The sequence below is a fragment of the Mus musculus genome, chromosome 15 (genome assembly GCF_000001635.26).
Source record: "Mus musculus strain C57BL/6J chromosome 15, GRCm38.p6 C57BL/6J".
NCBI lineage: Eukaryota > Metazoa > Chordata > Mammalia > Rodentia > Muridae > Mus > Mus musculus.
The window spans coordinates 68993913-69012798 of NC_000081.6; the positions used below are offsets into that span (position 1 = coordinate 68993913).

Below are 18886 nucleotides of genomic sequence, written 5' to 3' on the forward strand. Positions count from 1 at the left end.
GTCGAGATGGAGTTAAAGCAAGACCTGCACACCCATGTACTGCACTTGCCTCTCGCACATGCTCGCACATTAAACAAGAGCGGTGATGTATGCAGGTCCCCATCTGATGTGACCGACAGTTCTTGTCTCTGGACCTTGTGCCTTGTACTTGCTGGGGAGAAAGTCCATAGTGTCTGCTTGTGAACGCACCTGACTGTGCCTCTAGTACACTACCAAGTACTGTTGACAGTACAAAAACTGAGTAAAACTGCATTCGATGTCCAGGTTCTGAAACTTGCAGGTGGCAGGCAGTAGATGTTCATGGAAGTAGGCTTTACAGTAGAGAAACTGGGGCTCTGGTGAGAGATGCTACCTCTGTTTTTTTTCTACTTACAGTAATAGAGTTGTCTTTTTACGTGCTCTGTGAGGGCCAAGCCAGGAGGGATTAATTTTCTTGTTCCTGCTACGTCCCCAAGGAAGGAGAATCAGCGAGTTTCAGATGGATGAACCTTGAAAATAAAATGAGATCATTCTGGCATCTCGGAAAAGTGGGGTGCGTTGCCATAGACAGTGTGTTAGCTTTCACTGGACGGTGCTATGTGAGGAGGTGGACTGCTGACAGCAGGTCATCTATGTTTGTCAAGTCAACTTAGAGACAATTGTTAAAATTACAAAAATTAAAATAAAATATAATTACATTATTTCCCCTTCCCTTTCCTCCTCTAACCTCTCTCCTGTCCCCCTGCTCTTCAGCTGCTGTGTCTTGGAGCCAGTTCTCGATAGTACCAGCTGTAGATCGCCAGGCAAGGGCAGTACTTAGGTAGCATTCTGGTGCTGTGTAACACTGTACGAGAACAGGGCAGGGGAGGTGATGATGAGGATGGTGATGATGAAGATGATGAGGATGAGGATGACGAGGATTTGTGGTTGTCCATTTTACCTTCATTAGCTGAGGGCTGCCTTGAAAGCCATACTTTGTGCATTTTTCATTTATGAAGATTTCCTTGGTAAAATAGATCTGTCATTACTTGAAAAAAAAAAAACCACCATGCTAATTTAACAGTCTTCATTCGAGTTCCTCCCACAGCAGAGCTAGCCTGGCTCCACACCTGCAGTTCTGAGTCACATGCTTCATGGATGATATCTTCTTGTCTCCACAGAAATAGAAAAGTTTCAAAAGGGAGAAGGCAAGGAGGAAGAGAAGTACATTGACGTGGTGATAAACAAGAACATGAAGCTGGGACAGAAGGTGCTGATTCCCGTGAAGCAGTTTCCCAAGGTGAGGCGGGAGCTGTGCGCTGCTGCTACCGAGCCCACGAGCAGAGCGCACCCTGGCATTACTGGCCCTGGCCTTCACACACTTGAAGCTAATTAAAACGTTTGGTGAATGAAGTGATTTGAATCGTTTGCTTGTCTCCAGAATAAATTGCGGAGTCATAAGAAATATATTTATATCACACTAGCCATGCATAGCCTGCCTTTCTCTAAGATTTCCTCATTTAAAAGGAGTGGTTCAGAACTGAAATCATTTATGTGAGATGCGTAGAACCACATTGCGCGTATGCTTGTGGATGCTTGAGAAACCCCCGTTGCCATGAACTTTATTTCCGGTGTCTGTCTGTGGTTTAGACAGACAATGCTGTCTTTATACCATTGTTCATTTGTTTGTGTTGCAGTCTTCATTACCCAGTGTCCCAGAGTTAGTTTAGATGGTTTTCGGTTGGATGGTATACATGACATTGTATGAGTGTTTTATTACAAGGCGTTTTGTGACAGGTCGTCTCATTTGTCTGGCCAACTGCCAATTACTGAAATTAAGCTATGTTCACTTTTTCAAAGAATTCCTGTTGTTTTTCTTCCTTCCCCACCACCCCCAAAGTGGTTGCACATGGTAATGTGTTCATAGGTAAAGTGTTTGGATTGGGCCTGCCTGTGCCACATATCTTCTATAGTGTGTCCTGCTGTCAAGGTTTTGTTATTATTACACATTGTGTTGTATTGATCTTTTCTTGTGTTGTTAGCTTACATTTTCCTGATGAGTAACAGCATTGTATGTTTGTGTCTGCTGTTATAAAGGTCACAACTTTTTTGACCCATCTATCTCTTGGCTGCATGCATATTGATGGCTGACTGGGAGGAACTATTTACATGGTCTAGGTACAAGTCCTTTCTCCAGCTTGCATTTGGAAATGTTTAGCTCAGTCTGTGGCTTAGTGTATTTTGGTAGAATCTTACTTTGAGGAGTCTCTAATTTTTTAAGTATTTTGTTTTATGTTATATCATCCTTCAATAAACTTAAATCTTGATCATTCTCAGAAAAAATATTAAAATCATTACTAAATTGTAAATACATTCTCCTTTTCTTATGAGAACTTCTTCAATTATCATTTTAGCTTTTACATTAACGGTGGTGGTGAATCTCAAATGGGTTTTGTAAATTGTAAGTTAGAGGTTAAATGTGTCCTCCAGCAATCCCTCTGTAGGAAACTCAACCCTCAACTTTCCTGTCAATCACATTTGGAGGTGGGACCTTTGGAAGGCGCTAGAATTAGACAGTTCATGAAGGAGGATGTCACATTGATGACAGGTGCTGCTTATAAAAGGAAAATGACTCAGGGGGTACAGTGTTTGTTGTTTAGGTATAAGGCCTCTTGTTCAGGTCTCCAGCCCCCATGTAAAGGCTGCCATAGCGGCACTTTGTAACTTTATCAGGTTGGGTGGATGCAGGAAGCCAGCTAGTCCAGCCAAAATAATGAGCTATGGATTTCCTAAGAGATTCTGTCTCAAAAACTAAGTGGAAAGCAACTGAGGAAGAGAACAGACATTAATCACTCCCCAAACACCTGTGGACATTTGACTTACACACATACTGAAATAAAATAAAAAGAAAACGAGGCGGGAGAGTGACCTAAACTAGTGTGCTTGCTCTCTGTGTGGGATGTTGGCAGCCATGTTGAACAGAAGATTGAATTCCCTCAAAATGGTAAGGTGGCCATTCTCCAGTGGAAAGCCACACTACCAAGAATATTTCCGGAGTACAAATTGGTTTTGAAGAGTTTTAAATTAGCAGGGGCGAAGGCAGACACAAAGATGGTTGGGTAGGTTTGGAATGTGGATTAATTAAAACAAAACAAAACAAAACAAAACAAAACAAAACTCCCAAAACTGCAAATTCTGGTACTCTGCTCTTGGATGGCTCAGCCTACAGAATGCTTAGCCAATAAACGTCCACTCATTATAGGTTACCTCTGTTGAAGGATGATGCTGCAGCCACAGAAGATGGAGTGAGGCAAGAGTCAACTTTAGCTGGAATGAAATGGCTGAGGAAGTGAGGTTTATTTTCTTTGTTCTGTTCCATTGATGCATTTATGGATCTTATGCCAGGACCAGTCTTGTTTGCTGAAGCTTTTTATGGAGAGCCATGAATTTAAAATTGCTCCAGTTTTGACCTTCTTTTTTCAGGATTACTTTCATATATTCTGGATCTTTTGCAGTTCCATATAAATTTACGAATTCTTTCATGGATCTCTACACAGTGACCTGCTGTGCTCTGGCTGCACTTGGGTTGTGTCTGTTGGTGGCTCTGGGTACTGTGCCAGCTTCCCAGCTCTTACTCGCCGTTTCTGAGTGTGGGGTGGCTGTCCGTTCCTGTAGAGATGCTCAGATTCTTCTCAATAGCATTCATTACCTTCCTGGTGCATGTCATCTGTGCCTGTCTGAATATTCATGGTTATTCACTACCAGAAATTGGATTATTGTCTGAGTTTGTAACACACCATTTGTTCTCTTTATTGTCCATTTTTTCTTTCTTTTGCTATATTACTAATTTTACAAAATTGTTTGATAGATCTGTTAGGATCTTTAGTTTCATAATCACACTGACTATGAGGATCTTTGCTTCTTATTTATATTTCTGATGAAATACTCAACACAAGCGGTGAGGTGGGAACCCTTTACTTCTCAAAGAGAAACACTGTGATTCTTTTATCTCTCATCATTGCTTTACATTTGTTGGTGAAGTTTATAAGAACAACTTTATATGAGCTTTTAATTTCACATTCTTGCTTCTGTTGCACACACCTGTCTCTGATGTTTGTGTATAGTCAGGATAGAACGCAGATATTCCTGTGAACTCTCCCTGCCATACCTGTTACCTACTTTTGTCACAGGTAACGTACTGCATTTTTATAATGTGGGAAGGCTACTTAATAAGCAGATTAAGCCAGTCTTAAAATAATATTAGCCCTTTAAAATGTAAGGTAGTCTATATGACTTGCTCTTAGACTTGTGAGTGGTCAAAACTTTCAGTCTAATTGCTATGATTCCACAAATACAAACTAGTTTTAAAATTAAAAAAAAAAAAAAAGGATGCTCACTCTTGGGAAGCACTTGGGCAGAGATGCCTGCTGTACCTATGCCAACCAAGATGCCTGCTGCAGCCAGTGCCAGACCTTTACATTGTACCTGACACTTTAGTCTTAGTCCTGAGGGTGGCTGGCATTTCTTAAAACACCAGCATTTTATCTGATTGAAGGTTGTTAGAAAAATCAGTTCATTTTGATGGGGATTGTATGAACTGTGCAGATTGCTTTCATAAGATGGGCGTTTTCACTATGCTAATCCGACCAAGCCATGAGCAGGTGTGATTGTTCCATCCTCTGACATCTTCGATTTCCTTCTTCAAAGACTTTGAAGGTTTTGTATGCAAGTCTTTCACGTGCTTGGTTAGGGTTATCTCAAGATAGTTAATATCATTTGTGGCTATTTTGAAGGGTGTTGTTTCCCTGATTTCTTTCTCAGCCTATTTGTTATTTGTATATAAGAGAACTACTGACTTTTTTCTTTTGAGGTAATCATATACCCAGCCACTTTGCTGAAGGTTTTTATCAGCTGTAGGAGGTCCCTGGTAGAACTATTGATGTCACTTATATATATGATAATATCATCTGCAAATAGTGATAATTTGGCTTTTCGTTTCCAATTTTTATTCCCTTCAGTTATCTTATTGCTCTAGCTAAAACTTCAAGTACTCTATTGAATAGGTAGGGAGAGAGCGGACAGCCCTTTTCTTGCTCTTGATTTTAGTGGAATTGCTTTGATTTTCTCTCTATTTAATTTGATGTTGGCTATCAGTTTGCTGTGAATTGCCTTTATTATGTTTGGGTATGCCCATTATATTCCTGATCTCTCCAAGACTTTTACTATGAAGGATGTTGTATTTTGTCAAAGGCTTTTCCAGCATCGAATGAGATGATCATGTGCTTTTGTTTTTGTTTTTGTTTCCTTTCAGTTCATTTATATGGTGAATTACATAGCTGTATTTTTATATGTTGGACCACCATGAGTCTCTGGGGTGAAGAAGCCCACTTGATCATGGTGGATGATGTTTTTAAATGTGTTCTTGGATTTCATTTGCTTGTATTTTATTGAGTATTTTTGCATCAATGTTCATGATGGAAATTGGTCTGTAATTCTTTCTTTGATGAATATTTGTGTGGTATGTCAGTCAGGATGTCTGTAGCCTCATAAAATAAATTTGGAAATGTTCTTTCTGTTTCTGTTTTGGGGAATAATTTGAGGCATATTAATATTAGGTCTTATTTAAAAGTCTGGTAGAATTCTGCCCTCAAATTGTCTGTAACTGGGCTGTTTGTTTGGGAAACTTAATTACTGCTTCTATTTCCATACGTGTTATAGGGTTATAGATCTATTTAAATTTTGTGTGTGTGTGTGTGTGTGTGTGTGTGTGTGTGTGTGTGTAAGATGGGGCCTCTTAATCAATGTGTGTGTGTGGAATTCAGAGGACAACCTCAGGTATGGGTGCTGGCCTTTGACTTTGGTCTGAGAGAGGTTGGCTCTTTTGAGAGGTCACAGCTCATACTCTAGCACACAGGCTGGAGGGGACTTTCTGTCTCTGCTTCCCATGTCTGTGGATTGCTGATGGAGGCTGCTGTTCCCAGCTTTTCTTGGTTTCTGGGGGGTATGCCAGGTCTCTAGCCCTCCCGGTGTTACTTTCCATTATGCCATTGAGTACAATTAAAACCGAATTGGGAACTCTTGATCTTTCACTTCTGAAGTCATGTTCAAATCATTATATTAGGCTGGGCTATCTTATTGTGGTGCAGAGTTGTATTGTCTGTCATGTTGAGTAATTTTGGATTGTGTCCTGGACACTATAAATGTGTATTCTGGCAGCCCTCAGTTCTGTTAGAGTTCCTGAAGGACACCGATAGCTAATTAACTGGATTATATTCAGACTGTAAACTGGTAGAGTTGAGTTCTTTTCTAAAGCTTTGCTTTACATCTAATGCCAGGGAATATGGTTTAGGGGCAGTCTAAGACTTTGGCAGGTCTTCTGTTCTAACCCTTTCTGGGCTCGCTCCTTTGTATTTTAGTACCATGGTTGCTTCACGTCTTGCTTCTCAGGTGTAAAAGCTCTAAACTCTGTACATTTATTCCCGGCTGGCTGTTTCAGGTTTTGACTGTATTTCAGAATCTGCCTGTTGTCTGTCACTATCCAGGGCCCACAATAGTTGACTTGATATTTTGTTCAGACTTGGGCATTTTATGGTTGATCCCTGTAGGTGTCACATTGTGATCATGTTTGCTCAAAAACAGATAGGTAGATACATTTTTATATAAAAAGAAAGTGAGTTATGGCCACTGCATGGGCAAATTACTGAACAGAAATGGCACAGGTAAACCTCTTGCATGGATCCTTTGTGCCCATTACAAAGTAGATGGAAAGATGAGCAAACATAGCTACTCACTTACTATTCCAGAGTTAAATATCCTGCAATATGATAACTAGTCTGAAATTGATACTTTGTTGTATATAAGTTCTTATGTGACGTAATACATATATCCAGAATCTCGGGACCTCAAATATTCCTTTTCAGTATCAGCTGTGATAAGATGGGGAGACATGTAATTTCTGTAACAGGTCCACTCACACAACATTTGTTTACAGTATCTGGGGCAGGCTGTATATCTCCATCAGCATCACCTAGCCACCAGCATCAAACTTTCTATAGTGTGTGTGTGTGTGTGTGTGTATGTGTGCTGTAGAAGCCCTCATGCCAGTGCCAGCTGTCAACCAGAGGACAGTAGAGGACTCACCCATGGGAGTAGCTGTGGGGACAGTACAGTCTCTCGCTGAGTTGGTGCTGCCTGTGGGCTTTGACCTGCTTCAGTAAGAGCAGGATTCAGTAAGGTCCAGGATTCTAGTTAATAAGGAGCCATCAGTTCATCATTTTCTCCGGCTGACTGGTCTGAGGTTTGATATGGGAGGCTCTTTTCTGAGCCACATTGTTACGGTAAAACGACAGTGATTAGGATTTTGTTATTGGCCTCAAGCTCACTTGAGTGGAGAATCCAGGTGACTGTTTAATGCTCAGAACACACCTGGCTTTTGAAGGATGGGAGGGTCATTTTGACACGTTTAAGGAATGCTGCTTTGAGCATGTTATCTCTTGCTGAGGTCAGCTGGTCAGGATTACAAGTCAGAAAGGTGGACATTTGGTGGTTCCTTCCAACATGAGGGCATGCTATGTAGGTCAGAAGTATTTGGGAAATCACAAGCCATTTCATTTGGTTAGGAAGATTAATTCAACAAGATACGCAGGTTTTAATAGCAGATGTGAAGGAATTGGTTAATGGGTTCACTTAGGCTAATGAAACTGCACATTTCTAGACTAGAGTGACTTTTGAGCTGTCTTAGAGGATGTGGGTTCTGTGTCAGGAAGCATGGCAGATGCAGTCTCAGGTCAAAGGGAATGCTGGAGACCATGCCAAAAAATGGAGTTATAATGTTGAGTTACTGAGTTATGTCTTCATGTGTGGTTCTCTGGCTACACAGTTGGCTGTGCATGGCAGGGTATTCTGCTGGGGCCTGAGCTGGCAGAGTGCTCAGCTTGTATAGATTATGTTTTCCTTATGCAGATGCGTGCACCTAGGGAAATTTTGGCTTGGAGATCAGGCACAGTCAGTAATAAACAACAATAACTAACAAAATTGAGGGATTATAATAATATGCAGTACAAAAGCTACTTAGAACTCCTGAATGGTTTATTTCTAGAATGTTTTTAATGACTAATTTTGATTTGGGCCAGCTGTGGATTAATGAAACCTCCAAAATGAGACAAAAAAGAAGGGAAATTCTTTTTCATCCCTCCACTTTAGAATATTAAATAAACTTTTATTAGGGGCAGTTAGCATAAAAAGATAAATAGCAATTGGAAACATTTATTTTTTACTCTTGTCTCATATATTACATCCCGACTGTAGTTTTCCCTCTGTCCTTCGGTCCCAGCAACCCGCCCCCACGCCCAGCCACTCCTCTGTTTCCTTTCAGAAAAGTGCAGGCTCCCAGGGACATCAACTGAATCCTGTTTAAACATCTATTGGTATAACTGTTTTAAACATCTATTGGTATTCTAACCGTCATTGCTGTTTGTGATGTCAAAAATTCTTATTAAAAGTCTATAGTCTTGTGTGTTGGCAGTGCAAGGTGGTTGCTATTTCCACAGCGTGCATGGGGTAAGGATGTTTGCGATCAGGAAGCCATAAACCGCGTCTGCTCGGTGTTTGAGCTAAGCTTCCTATGCCGGGGCCTAGCAAACACAGAAGTGGATGCTCACAGTCAGCTAATGGATGGATCACAGGGCTCCCAATGGAGGAGCTAGAGAAAGAACCCAAGGAGCTAAAGGGATCTGCAACCCTATAGGTGGATCAACATTATGAACTAACCAGTACCCCGGAGCTCTTGACTCTAGCTGCATATGTAACAAAAGATGGCCTAATCGGCCATCACTGGAAAGAGAGGCCCATTGGACACGTAAACTTTGTATGCCCCAGTACAGGGGAACGCCAGGGCCAAAAAGGGGGAGTGGGTGGGTAGGGGAGTGGGGGTGGGTGGGTATGGGGGACTTTTGGTATAGCATTGGAAATGTAAATGAGCTAAATACCTAATAAAAAATGGAAAAAAAAAAGAATACAAATATGAAAAAAAAAAAAAACAGTGACTGGCTTTCTTCCCTCCCTTCTCCCTTGGAGAACGTTACAGGCCGTTCCAACCCCAGCTTCTCTGTGGTTCACGCCCTGGAAGTTGCTGGTTTAGCTTTTCCAGCTGGTGAGTGTATGACATGTCAGTACTTTAAAACTTGCCTTTTCTGTAGCCCCTGGTGGATTTTCAGAGACAGCTCTCTCCCCAGAGGATCATTTGTTTAAGATTTCAAACTAATAGCTCACCTGTAGAAATAAGAGGGCAGTGCTTGCAGATAATCGTGTCTGCTTCTTTAAGTGGGAGTTCATTTACTTTGGGGGAACAGTGCAGTTGCTATGACTTTAAGTTTCTGGACCTGATGATGAGCCCCAGGCCTGAGCAGGCACTGCATGGTCCTCCACCCGCAGCCATACAGTGTGATTCTTGAAAATGCATGGGAATGCACTGTTAGGATCACATCCAACCAACTCACCATCACTTTAAACATCCATCATTTCCTACATCCTCCCTTCTAATTATTTTGGTCCATCCATTGGTAATTATATCACCTTGCTCTACAGTTGATTGCATAGCCTAATTCCTCCTGGTTAGCCAGTGCTAACCGGGAACTTTAACCAGTGCTAGCCTCTCCCCTTTCTTGCCTTTTCCCCACTCGTCTCTTTTAGCTTCCACACAGATAATGCTGTGATTTGTATCTCTGTAACTGGCTTATTTTATTAGGTGTAAATCTCCTCACGCTCCCCAATGCTGTCACAGTGATGTGAATTTTCTTTAATGCTTCACTGTATGTATTTCAGATTTGTAAAATCCTTAATGGATGGGCACGTGAGTCATTTCTATACCGTGGCAGTCATGGCTGAGGCAGTGAATGTGGAACCCCAGGCTTCTCATTAAGATGCTGATTCCAGCCTTGTCTGTGTTAGAATTTGTAGGGCTGGGATGAAATACTCAGCGCCCAGGGCTGTAGGGATGAGGATCTGAGACACTGCTGCAGAGCTTTCCATCCATCCTGATGGGCACAGCAGAGCAGAGCAAAACAGAGCAGCTCACCCTGTGGGGCCAAGAAACAGAGACACACATGGAGATGGAGAGGCAGAGGCAATACACCTGTACCACAAGCTGCTCTTTGTCCAATGTAGTTTCTACTGTGAACTAAACTTGGAAATTCACCAAACAAGTAATTACTCCATAACTGCACAACACAAGGCACACAAAGTGTTTGCGCTGAGAAGTTTCTTTGCAGATGGAAAGAAATTTGTGTTAGGAACTAGTGGGACTTGGCCGCGTGTGCACCTCCAGTGTTTATTAGCTCTTAGCATGTCTGCTTTTCTCTAAATGTCCTGCCAGACCCCTTGTTGGCTGCTCCCTGTGGGTGTACCAGGATAGGCTTGATTGCTGTAACTGAGCTCCATAGGCAATTCTGGACTGTTTGGATCTTTTCCTGTGGTTTTGCTTTTCTTCATTTCAGTGAACAGAAAGTCCTACAGTCTAAAGTGTCTGTGCCCAATGGCATCCTTTTTGCCTACTTGATACGAGTTCATTAACCCCTATCCTACTCTCTTCTCAAGTACCAGGCATTTGCTTCCTACCTTGACTCCCCTTCCTCTCTCTGTATTTTCTTGTCAGAATTTGTTTGAGAAGGCTGCTGTCCCTCAGCTATGCTGTTCTAAGAGTCTCTTTATCCGTATCAATTTCTTGCCTTTGATTTTAAATCCTGCAATTAATGCTCTTCATCTTTAATGAGATGGGTATCATCTCTGATTTTCTGGATTAAAAATTTCTAGCTATCTTCCATCTTTTGCTGGCAAATCTCATGTTGATTAAGTAGTGATGAAAATAAATAAGATAATAGTCTCTAAAGTGCATATCACATGCACATTGCTGTCCACATCTTTGCTCCCTGCTCATATAATCAGGAAAAGTTACTAGTAAGCTCCACTGACATTATTATTATTTTTATTATTATTATTATTTTAAGATTTGCTAATGTCTCAGTATATTGGACTCTCCCATTCACAGGTGCAGGGCTGCAGTCTACTCCAACAATAGTTATATTTACTAGGAAAATTAAGACATTTAAATAATAAGTTATTGGCAGCTTACATAGGTTACTATAGTCTCTATAGCAAAGAAAGTTGACATAAACTGTTAAACAATATCATTAAGTTGGAGACGAAAATAAGCTTTGATTTTGTAATTATTTACTGAGAAGCCATTATGCAGGAAAGATAGAAAACCCAAGTGGGTTATATTTTAGTCTAAGAGAATTTATAATTTTATCAGTTGGAAAGCATTCATTTAACCAAATAATATAGGCTAAAGGGTGAACTAATGTAAGAGAGGTGGTGGGTCAGCATTTGAAGAAGTGATGGGAGTTTATTTGGAGCGAGAGTTCAGGAACAGTGGACGTGTGGAAAGAGTTTGTTTCCCCACTGGAGGCTATCTCTGCATCTAGTTTGTTCTGGGTGAGTCCTACCCTTTGTTACCACTGATGTTTCAACCCGTGTTTGAAGAGCAGTGACATTTTAAATGTATAGAGGTGAATGTGTATGTTCATAGGCCTTCATCTGTGGGAAGCCAAGGGCCTGGGTATTCATGAAGTAGTGATACGCAGGTGTTTGTGGTGGCTACCCCCACACAGTGTGCCCAGTGGGCCTGCTTCTGCCTGCTCTATAGTCTCTCAGTTTCTTGGGTCTTAAATTCATTTGCAATGTGTACTTTAAACTGTGCTCAAATATTTAAAAATTACCTGAATCATCTTGTTCTTGACTATAATTCAGCCTCACCTTTAGAGAATATATTTACACTGTCTGATACTGTACCTTAATTGTTTTATATTGTTCTGCAATATATATTCACTTAAAGAATTTTAAATACACATTAAGATTTTATAAGATCTCCTTTTGTGTGTGGTTTAGAAATATCCTAGCTGCTTCTTCTTCTTTTTTTTTTTTTTAATTGAATGTTTTCTTTATTTACATTAAATTTCAAGTGTTATCCCCTTTCCCGGTTTCCCTCCCTCCCAGAAACACCCTATCATATCCTCCCTCCCCCTGCTTCTATGAGGGTGTTCCTCTACCCACCCACACCCACTTCCCCACCCTCGATTCCCCCTCACTGGGGCATCTATCCAGCCAGCATTGATTGTGAGCAAAGGGAAATTGGCCTCACAGAAGTGAATCTGCTTACACCCTGAACCTGGCTGTTGAGTCAGGCTTTGCCAGTGTCTCTTGCCTCCCACTTTCAATGTGGTTTGTCTTTTCTGAGACCCATGTGGAAAATGGATTTTTCTTTTCCTGGCAGTGTTTCGAGGTAGGGCCCTACAGATGGTGATGAGATCTTTAGCAAAGAGTGAATTCTGGCTGAATTCTGGGCTGGGTTAGTTACCAGGGGAGTAGGTTTTTTGGATAGCTGGATTCTTCAGCAGGCTCCTGTCTGCTTTCCTTCTGTGTTCCTGCAATGTTGGTTTGCAGTAATGGCCCCTTTTCAAGTGCAGCTGCCTGATCTCAAACATCCAGCATCCAGAACCTCTATCCTTTGAAAACCACCCAGACTCATACCGTTTGTTATAGCAACAGCAAATGACCCAGATGGCCCTTTCCCTCATTTGTAACTTTTGACTAGAGAGCAAATAAATAAAATGGCTATTGTTGGACACTGTTAAATTTGTAGTGGTTTGGATGTAGCAAAATTGATCCAGATAATTGTAAAATAGAGCCCTTCTAGTTTATTTAGTAAAGTCATTAAGGTTAGGCGGAAACTGATTCCTGTCCAAGTTTGTACGTTTCTCGTTAACATCTATGTCTCGGAAAAGGTTTGAATATCTATAATAGAACAGAGCCTCATAGTGTATGTAAGTGTGTTTGGATCAAATTATTTAGTTCCATTTAAAATATACTGAGACTACAGAGATGGCTCAGTGATAGGAGTGTTTGTTGTTCTTCCTGAGACTTGAGTTCTGGTCCCAGTACACATGTGTGGTGGTCACAACTACCCATTCTAATCCTCAAGGACCAAAGGGCATCAGAGCTAGCAAGTGCTAGTATAGGCATCTGCTGTGGGGAAATATACCAGAAACTTTTAAGTGCTAGTTAGTGTGTAAGCTTCAGGAGACCAAGTGCTTCTGCTCCTGCTCAACTCTGTGGCCACTGGTGACCCTCACCTCTTTATTCTAGTGCCCATTTCTAATGCTAACTTTATATAGTTATATATGGTGATGTTGCAGAATGGCAGAGGGATTGTTGAAGAAGAGACAGGGCTCGAGGTTACAAAAGGCACCAGAAGAGCTGATACAGATGCTTGGGCACGTGTTTGTAGGGGAACAGATACGCATTGCTGGAGATGCACACAGAACGGGCAAGGCAAGGTGGAGGTGTGTTTGGATGGTGTGTCAAAGGGTACATGGCTACTGCTTTGTTCTAGCACAGGCCGATCATACTCTGTGCCTTTAAGTCTTTTTAGTTAAGTTTTTAAGTTATGTGTGTGTGTGTGTGTTTGTGTGTGTGTGTGTGTGTGTGTGTGTGTGTGTGTGTGTGTGTGGTGTTAGTGCATGCAATTGTGAAGGTCAAAAGAAAGCTTTTGGAACTCTTTCCTTCTACTGTGTATACCTAGAGAATTGAGCACAGGTTTTGAAAGATGTGGCTTTCTAAGCATAAACAACATAAGGCAGGCATTCAGGTTCTCCTTTTATATGGTCGTCCATCCATCCTTGGTCTGGTGTGTTCAGGTCTGGATGTTATGATATGGTCAGTGACTGCTGACTATACATTGTAATCTATAGGTGGCAATGCTTCCCTTGTGTGACCACTGTAGCCATCAGTCTGGACTGTGGTTTGTTTGAGAAAAAGATGGTTGTTTGTTGCCACAAGCAATATGTAGTTAGTTATTCTCTCAGCACATGGCTCAAAATGGAGCCATTCAAGGCAAGACACAGCCTGGAGACCATTGTTTGACACACCATGGAACAGCTTACAGCAAGCAGGACTCTTAACTTTGGAGGCACACTTATGGTTTTAAGTTTTTGTTTGTTTTGTGCTTTCAATGATCAAACCCAAGGCCCTTTACATTTTATGTGACTGCTGTCCCTCTGAACATCAACCCCAATGACAGAAATTTGCGGTTTTGAATTTTTTTTTTAATTTCCTATCCAAAAGAGTGTGTCTATTTCTTGGCTTTTCTGATGTAGTTGTTGCTTTCCCAACATAAACAATAAGAGATAGGTAAGTGCTCAGGTTCCTGGTCCTAAGATTATTACATTATTGCTTTAGGGTTGGTTTGTTTTTAGCAGAATATAGAGGGTTAGGAAGCAGACTGGGCATGGAGATTTCAGGAGTTGAATAAAATATGTTCTGTAGTACCAAGAGTCCACAGAAACGTCTTTAAACAGTTTGGCTGGCATAGCAAGAAGTGTAAGAGTCAGTGGCTTTAGGATGTCAAGAATGTGTTGAAGAAAAGCAGATGGGGCCCTGTAGACAGCCCAGGAGCTCCAAGGAGGGCCTAGGCTATTGCACATGGCATTGGGTTTACACAACATTCATTCTTTCCATGCATTTGCCATTCTTAAAACATCAAATTCATATCAGTGTGGAAAGATTCTGGACGGTGACCAAAATCCAATGGGAAATCATTTCTGGACTCCTGGTGATGGGCAGAGGCCTGGCTGGCTGTGTCTGTCCTTTGTTCTCCCCAGCAGTCACTGGCTCTGTTCACTTGCTTCTCCTTCTATATCGTCCCCCTGGTGATTCTGGTTGGAGAATCTCCTTCATGTCTGAGGGCTTGCCTCTGCCCGTGCCTTCTCACTGAGACATGAGACTCACAACACAGCCCATGCCTAACTGTGCCAGAAGCCATCAGTGCTTGCTCTCTGTCTCTGACTCGTAATAAACATCGGAAGGCAAGCCTCACTTGTCATCTGGTAGACCTCAGTACTGGCAGTGGGCTCTTCTGTTCCCACTCAGTATCCGTTCTTCCGGGAGGTGAATGATGTGGGTGTATCTCAGGAGTGACTGACTGCTTTGCACTTGTCCCCAGCTCATCAGGAAGTTGTAGATTAAGTATTCTCCCTTTGCTTCCCTATGGGCTCTGGGGATAGAATGATAAAATGTCAATCTCTTTAATTCAGTGTCTGAATTAGACTCTCATGCTCTCTCAGATGCATTTGTGCCATGGCTCTGTGTGTGTGCCAGGGATGCTGTGGGGTTAGAGTTTTCCTGGGATAGAGTATAAATTTGGAGCAAGTACAGCTGTGTTTTCATTTTCACAGCAGAAATAACTTTCTCTCTAGCTCTCTCCAGCCAAGCTGCTTAGGCTGTGCTGTGCTGTGCTGTGGTGGCTCTAGCTTTGCTGGTTCTATGAGGAAGCTCTTCCACAGCCAATGCTGTACACTAGGACATAGGATCTAAGACCCAGTGATACCACTGTACTCTGATCCGAGACCTGCTGTTGTCAACGTTCTCTTTCAAAAAGAGCCCTCTCTGTCCATGGAAGGAAGGAGGGAAGAGAGCGGCCTCAAATGGTTATGTATGCTTTGATATAGCTGGCAAAAGGTTAGTTACTGTAGCTCTAAAGAAATATGGACAGACTTAAGCATATTCCAGGTGAACTTACTAGAATTTAATTAATCAGCTCCTTAAACAGTGTGCTCTCTGCACAGACATTGTATATAAAGCAGTGCACATAGCTCTGACCAGTACCCTGGGAAAAGTCAGTCTGTAGGCTTGAGCTGCTGAGCTGCAGAGAGGTGGTGCCCCTTGCTTGTCTTGGAGCTCTGAAGAAGAACACTTTCGAAACTGTGATGGTAAAACTGTCAGAGTCAGTTCTGGGTGCTGAGTTAGAGTCAGTAATATTCATGTGTTGGGTTAGTGAACTTTTGGTAAGTACCCAATTAAGGGAAACCTTTTGACAGAAACCCTACATGTTCTTGAGGTTCGGATATAACAGTCCCAGGGGAAATTTTTCACATCACATGTGTAGAAAGGCAGTTGGCCTTCATCAGTGAAGATCATGACTGCTGCAGCTCATGTCCACTCTCTGTAGGGAAACAATTACTGTCTCCATTTGCCAGCCTAGTGATTGTGGGACTTTGCCTGTTTTCAGTATGTTTGTGTGTGTGTGTGTGTGTGTGTGTGTGTGTGTGTGTGTGTGTATAATTCGTTGGCATCTGGAGAAAAAATCATTGCTTCTAGAAATAGATTTTTAATGCAGATGAGCAAATGAATTTATTCCGCACATGTTGACTTAATGGAGAAAGGAATGCTGAGATGCTTGAGTTTGTACTATCTGTCTTGCAGACATAGTTGCCATACTAAAAATTGAACCCTGAATATAGTAAGGAGAGACTGTATTTTTAAAAGCCATTGCAGGAGCCCAGAAAGAGTCTACTGCAGTAGACATGAGTGGATGATGAAGATTTGGAACATAGACAATGCAATTCTATTTAGCTGTCCAGGGAAATATAACGATGAAATTTGCAGATGAATGGGTAGAATTTAAAACATACTTCAGTGAGTTGGGTGACCCAGACTCAGGAAGGACTCATGCTACGTGTTCTTTCTTATTTCTAGATCTTACTCCAAATATTTAGACTTGAGATGTAACCTGGAGTAACTGAAGAACCCAGCAAAATAGAAAAGGACAATGATGAGGAGCCGTAAGGATAGAGAATAGTGAGACATGGGTCCTGTGAATGGGGAAAGGGATGCTGGAGGGGGGGGCTCAATTGTGGGTCAGAGAAGGAAGGAAGAAAGGGTAATACAGAGGGAGACGTAGGAAGGAGACAGAAATAATGCCAAGGGTAGTTGGGAAGTGTGTGGGGCAAGGAGGACTTCTTAAGGAAACACTTTATAGCCTTAAAGTACAGACATGTACACATGCACATGTACATATATACGTACATGCATAAATGTATATATTAGTGTCACTTAAATGGAGTTACACCATACAGGGTGATGGGGTTCTCCTAGGAGTTATAGACTGTCTAATAAAAACCCAAGAGCCCAGCAAGGAAAGCCTCCATTCTAGTTGTTGGTCAGGGGAATCCAAGAGACTCCAATGATAATAGAGATTGTTGCCATTACTCTTGACTATCTCCCTTAACTTGTACATATAGACTCTACTGTACACACCTGGGACAGAGGACTTGGAAGGTTGGGGTTAGAACTGACCCGGAAGCCTCTTCTCTGAGGACTGGTTCTCACAGTCTCAGATGACTACACTAGCTGCCGAGTAAGATACACAACCAACAATCCCACCCAGCTGTAAAGCCTGAGAACCAAGGCAATAGCAGTCTTGAAAGGCACCTCCAATGACTCAGTAGTGACCTATCTTCAGGTTCATCATACCTAGTTAGACTTAAGGTCCGTCAGTAGGAAGTAACTTATGCTTGTTATAGTAAACCTGGTCGATTGTTACCCATGGCTGGTAAGGTCATGGACCCTGGAAGCATATCTACTACAGCCACTTTCCCAAACAAACCAGTATACTTTCTAACTGCATTCTAAGAACTTGTCCATATGCCCACAAATAAGTGGCTCTCACCCCTCATCAAGCAATCTTTTTTTTTTTCAGTACATGGCTGCTGCAATAGAGATCTACAACTGGTAAAAATGAAGAGAATAAACAACTGTGGGGAGCCTTGTGTCAGTTGACTCATCTACAATGTAGTCTCCACTCTTAATGCTTAGGGAACAAAAAGGAAAGGGAGGTGGTAAGACTGTGAGAAGGCCAGGACTCCATCTGCAAGATAGGAGTTAATAGACATGCAGGGAAGCTGCATACATGAAATAGTAACAAAATGGTTACAAGACCTGAGCAGCGATAACACCAGTTCCCATGCCGTCCTTGATGGGGAAAATCTCACAAGGTTCCACTCATGGATGAAGAACTAACTCTAGGCGGCTGGAGAGGAAGACTGAGTCTTCTCCTGTGGTGAACCCCTGGTAGATTATTTAATCCCTAGTACAAAGCTACACATGGGTCCATATCAACAGCGTTAAATGAATTTAGCAGATTGTGTCTGTGTGGATGAGTGGGTGGGTGGGTGGGTGGGTGGATGAATGGATGGATAGACGGACAGACAGCTGTAAGAACAATAGAGTTCATGAATTTGAAAGGAGTGGATGAAAGAGATGGTTAAAAATGTTAAAAAGAGAAAACTTTGTTCCTAGTGAAGCATTTGATGGAAGAATAGAAAGAATCAGCACCATATATGGAATGGGGTTGCACCATGCAAAAAGTCAAGTCAGGAAAACATAAGAGAAACTCGGTGATCCAGCTCAGGAGAGCCACTGTTCAAACAATAGAAACATCTAAGATGATGCAGAGAATGGGTAGCAAGGACAGGCAGAAACGAGTGGGTTGGGTTGCTGATGCCTTACTGAACTAATTCTTCCATGTGGAAGTGAAAACTGCTTGAATTTTGATTGAAGGCCAATAAAATTAATAATTCATATGAAGAATCCCGTTTTGATTTTTCAAGTGTTAGGAGATATCAGGAGAGTCACTTGAATTGCCATAGTTAGAACAACTGCTAAGACCATACCTCCCTTAAAACAGCAACAGCCATGGATGGTGTAGACCACTAAGGCAGCAGAGGCTGTCCTGAGTGTGGACTGAGAAACCTTTTCAAAGAGAAATGATGACCTGCTCGTTTCTGGTTAGCAGACAGAAATATTAATTACAGGAAAGCGTTAGAGACATATTCAACATTTCTCATTATAATTTCTTTGTACAGGGTGTTTCTTGCATGTGTGTGATATGCTAAGTATTTATTGTAAGTAAGAATGACTTTATCTCTCTGAACCACCCAGTCCTCACAATGACCCTACGAGCCTGGCTGCTATCCTCCTGTCTGCTGTGCAGGAGAGCGAACCAAGCACTTGGAGGATGGGATGCTTGCCCAGTGTA

The 18886-nt window shown here is 41.9% G+C and overlaps 1 protein-coding gene across 3 annotated transcripts in view; it reads left to right on the plus strand.

Moving 5' to 3' along the window:
• Positions 1-18886, plus strand: part of Khdrbs3 (KH domain containing, RNA binding, signal transduction associated 3) — a 173403-nt gene that overhangs the window by 65521 nt on the left and 88996 nt on the right. For all 3 annotated transcript variants that reach the window (XR_383979.4, NM_010158.2, XM_006520410.4), the window contains exon 2: positions 1140-1258. Coding sequence is in view for 2 of the 3 variants with exons in the window: in NM_010158.2 (NP_034288.2) it covers positions 1140-1258 (119 nt within the window). In the remaining variant the exon portion in view is untranslated. The remainder of the gene's footprint in view (positions 1-1139; positions 1259-18886) is intronic.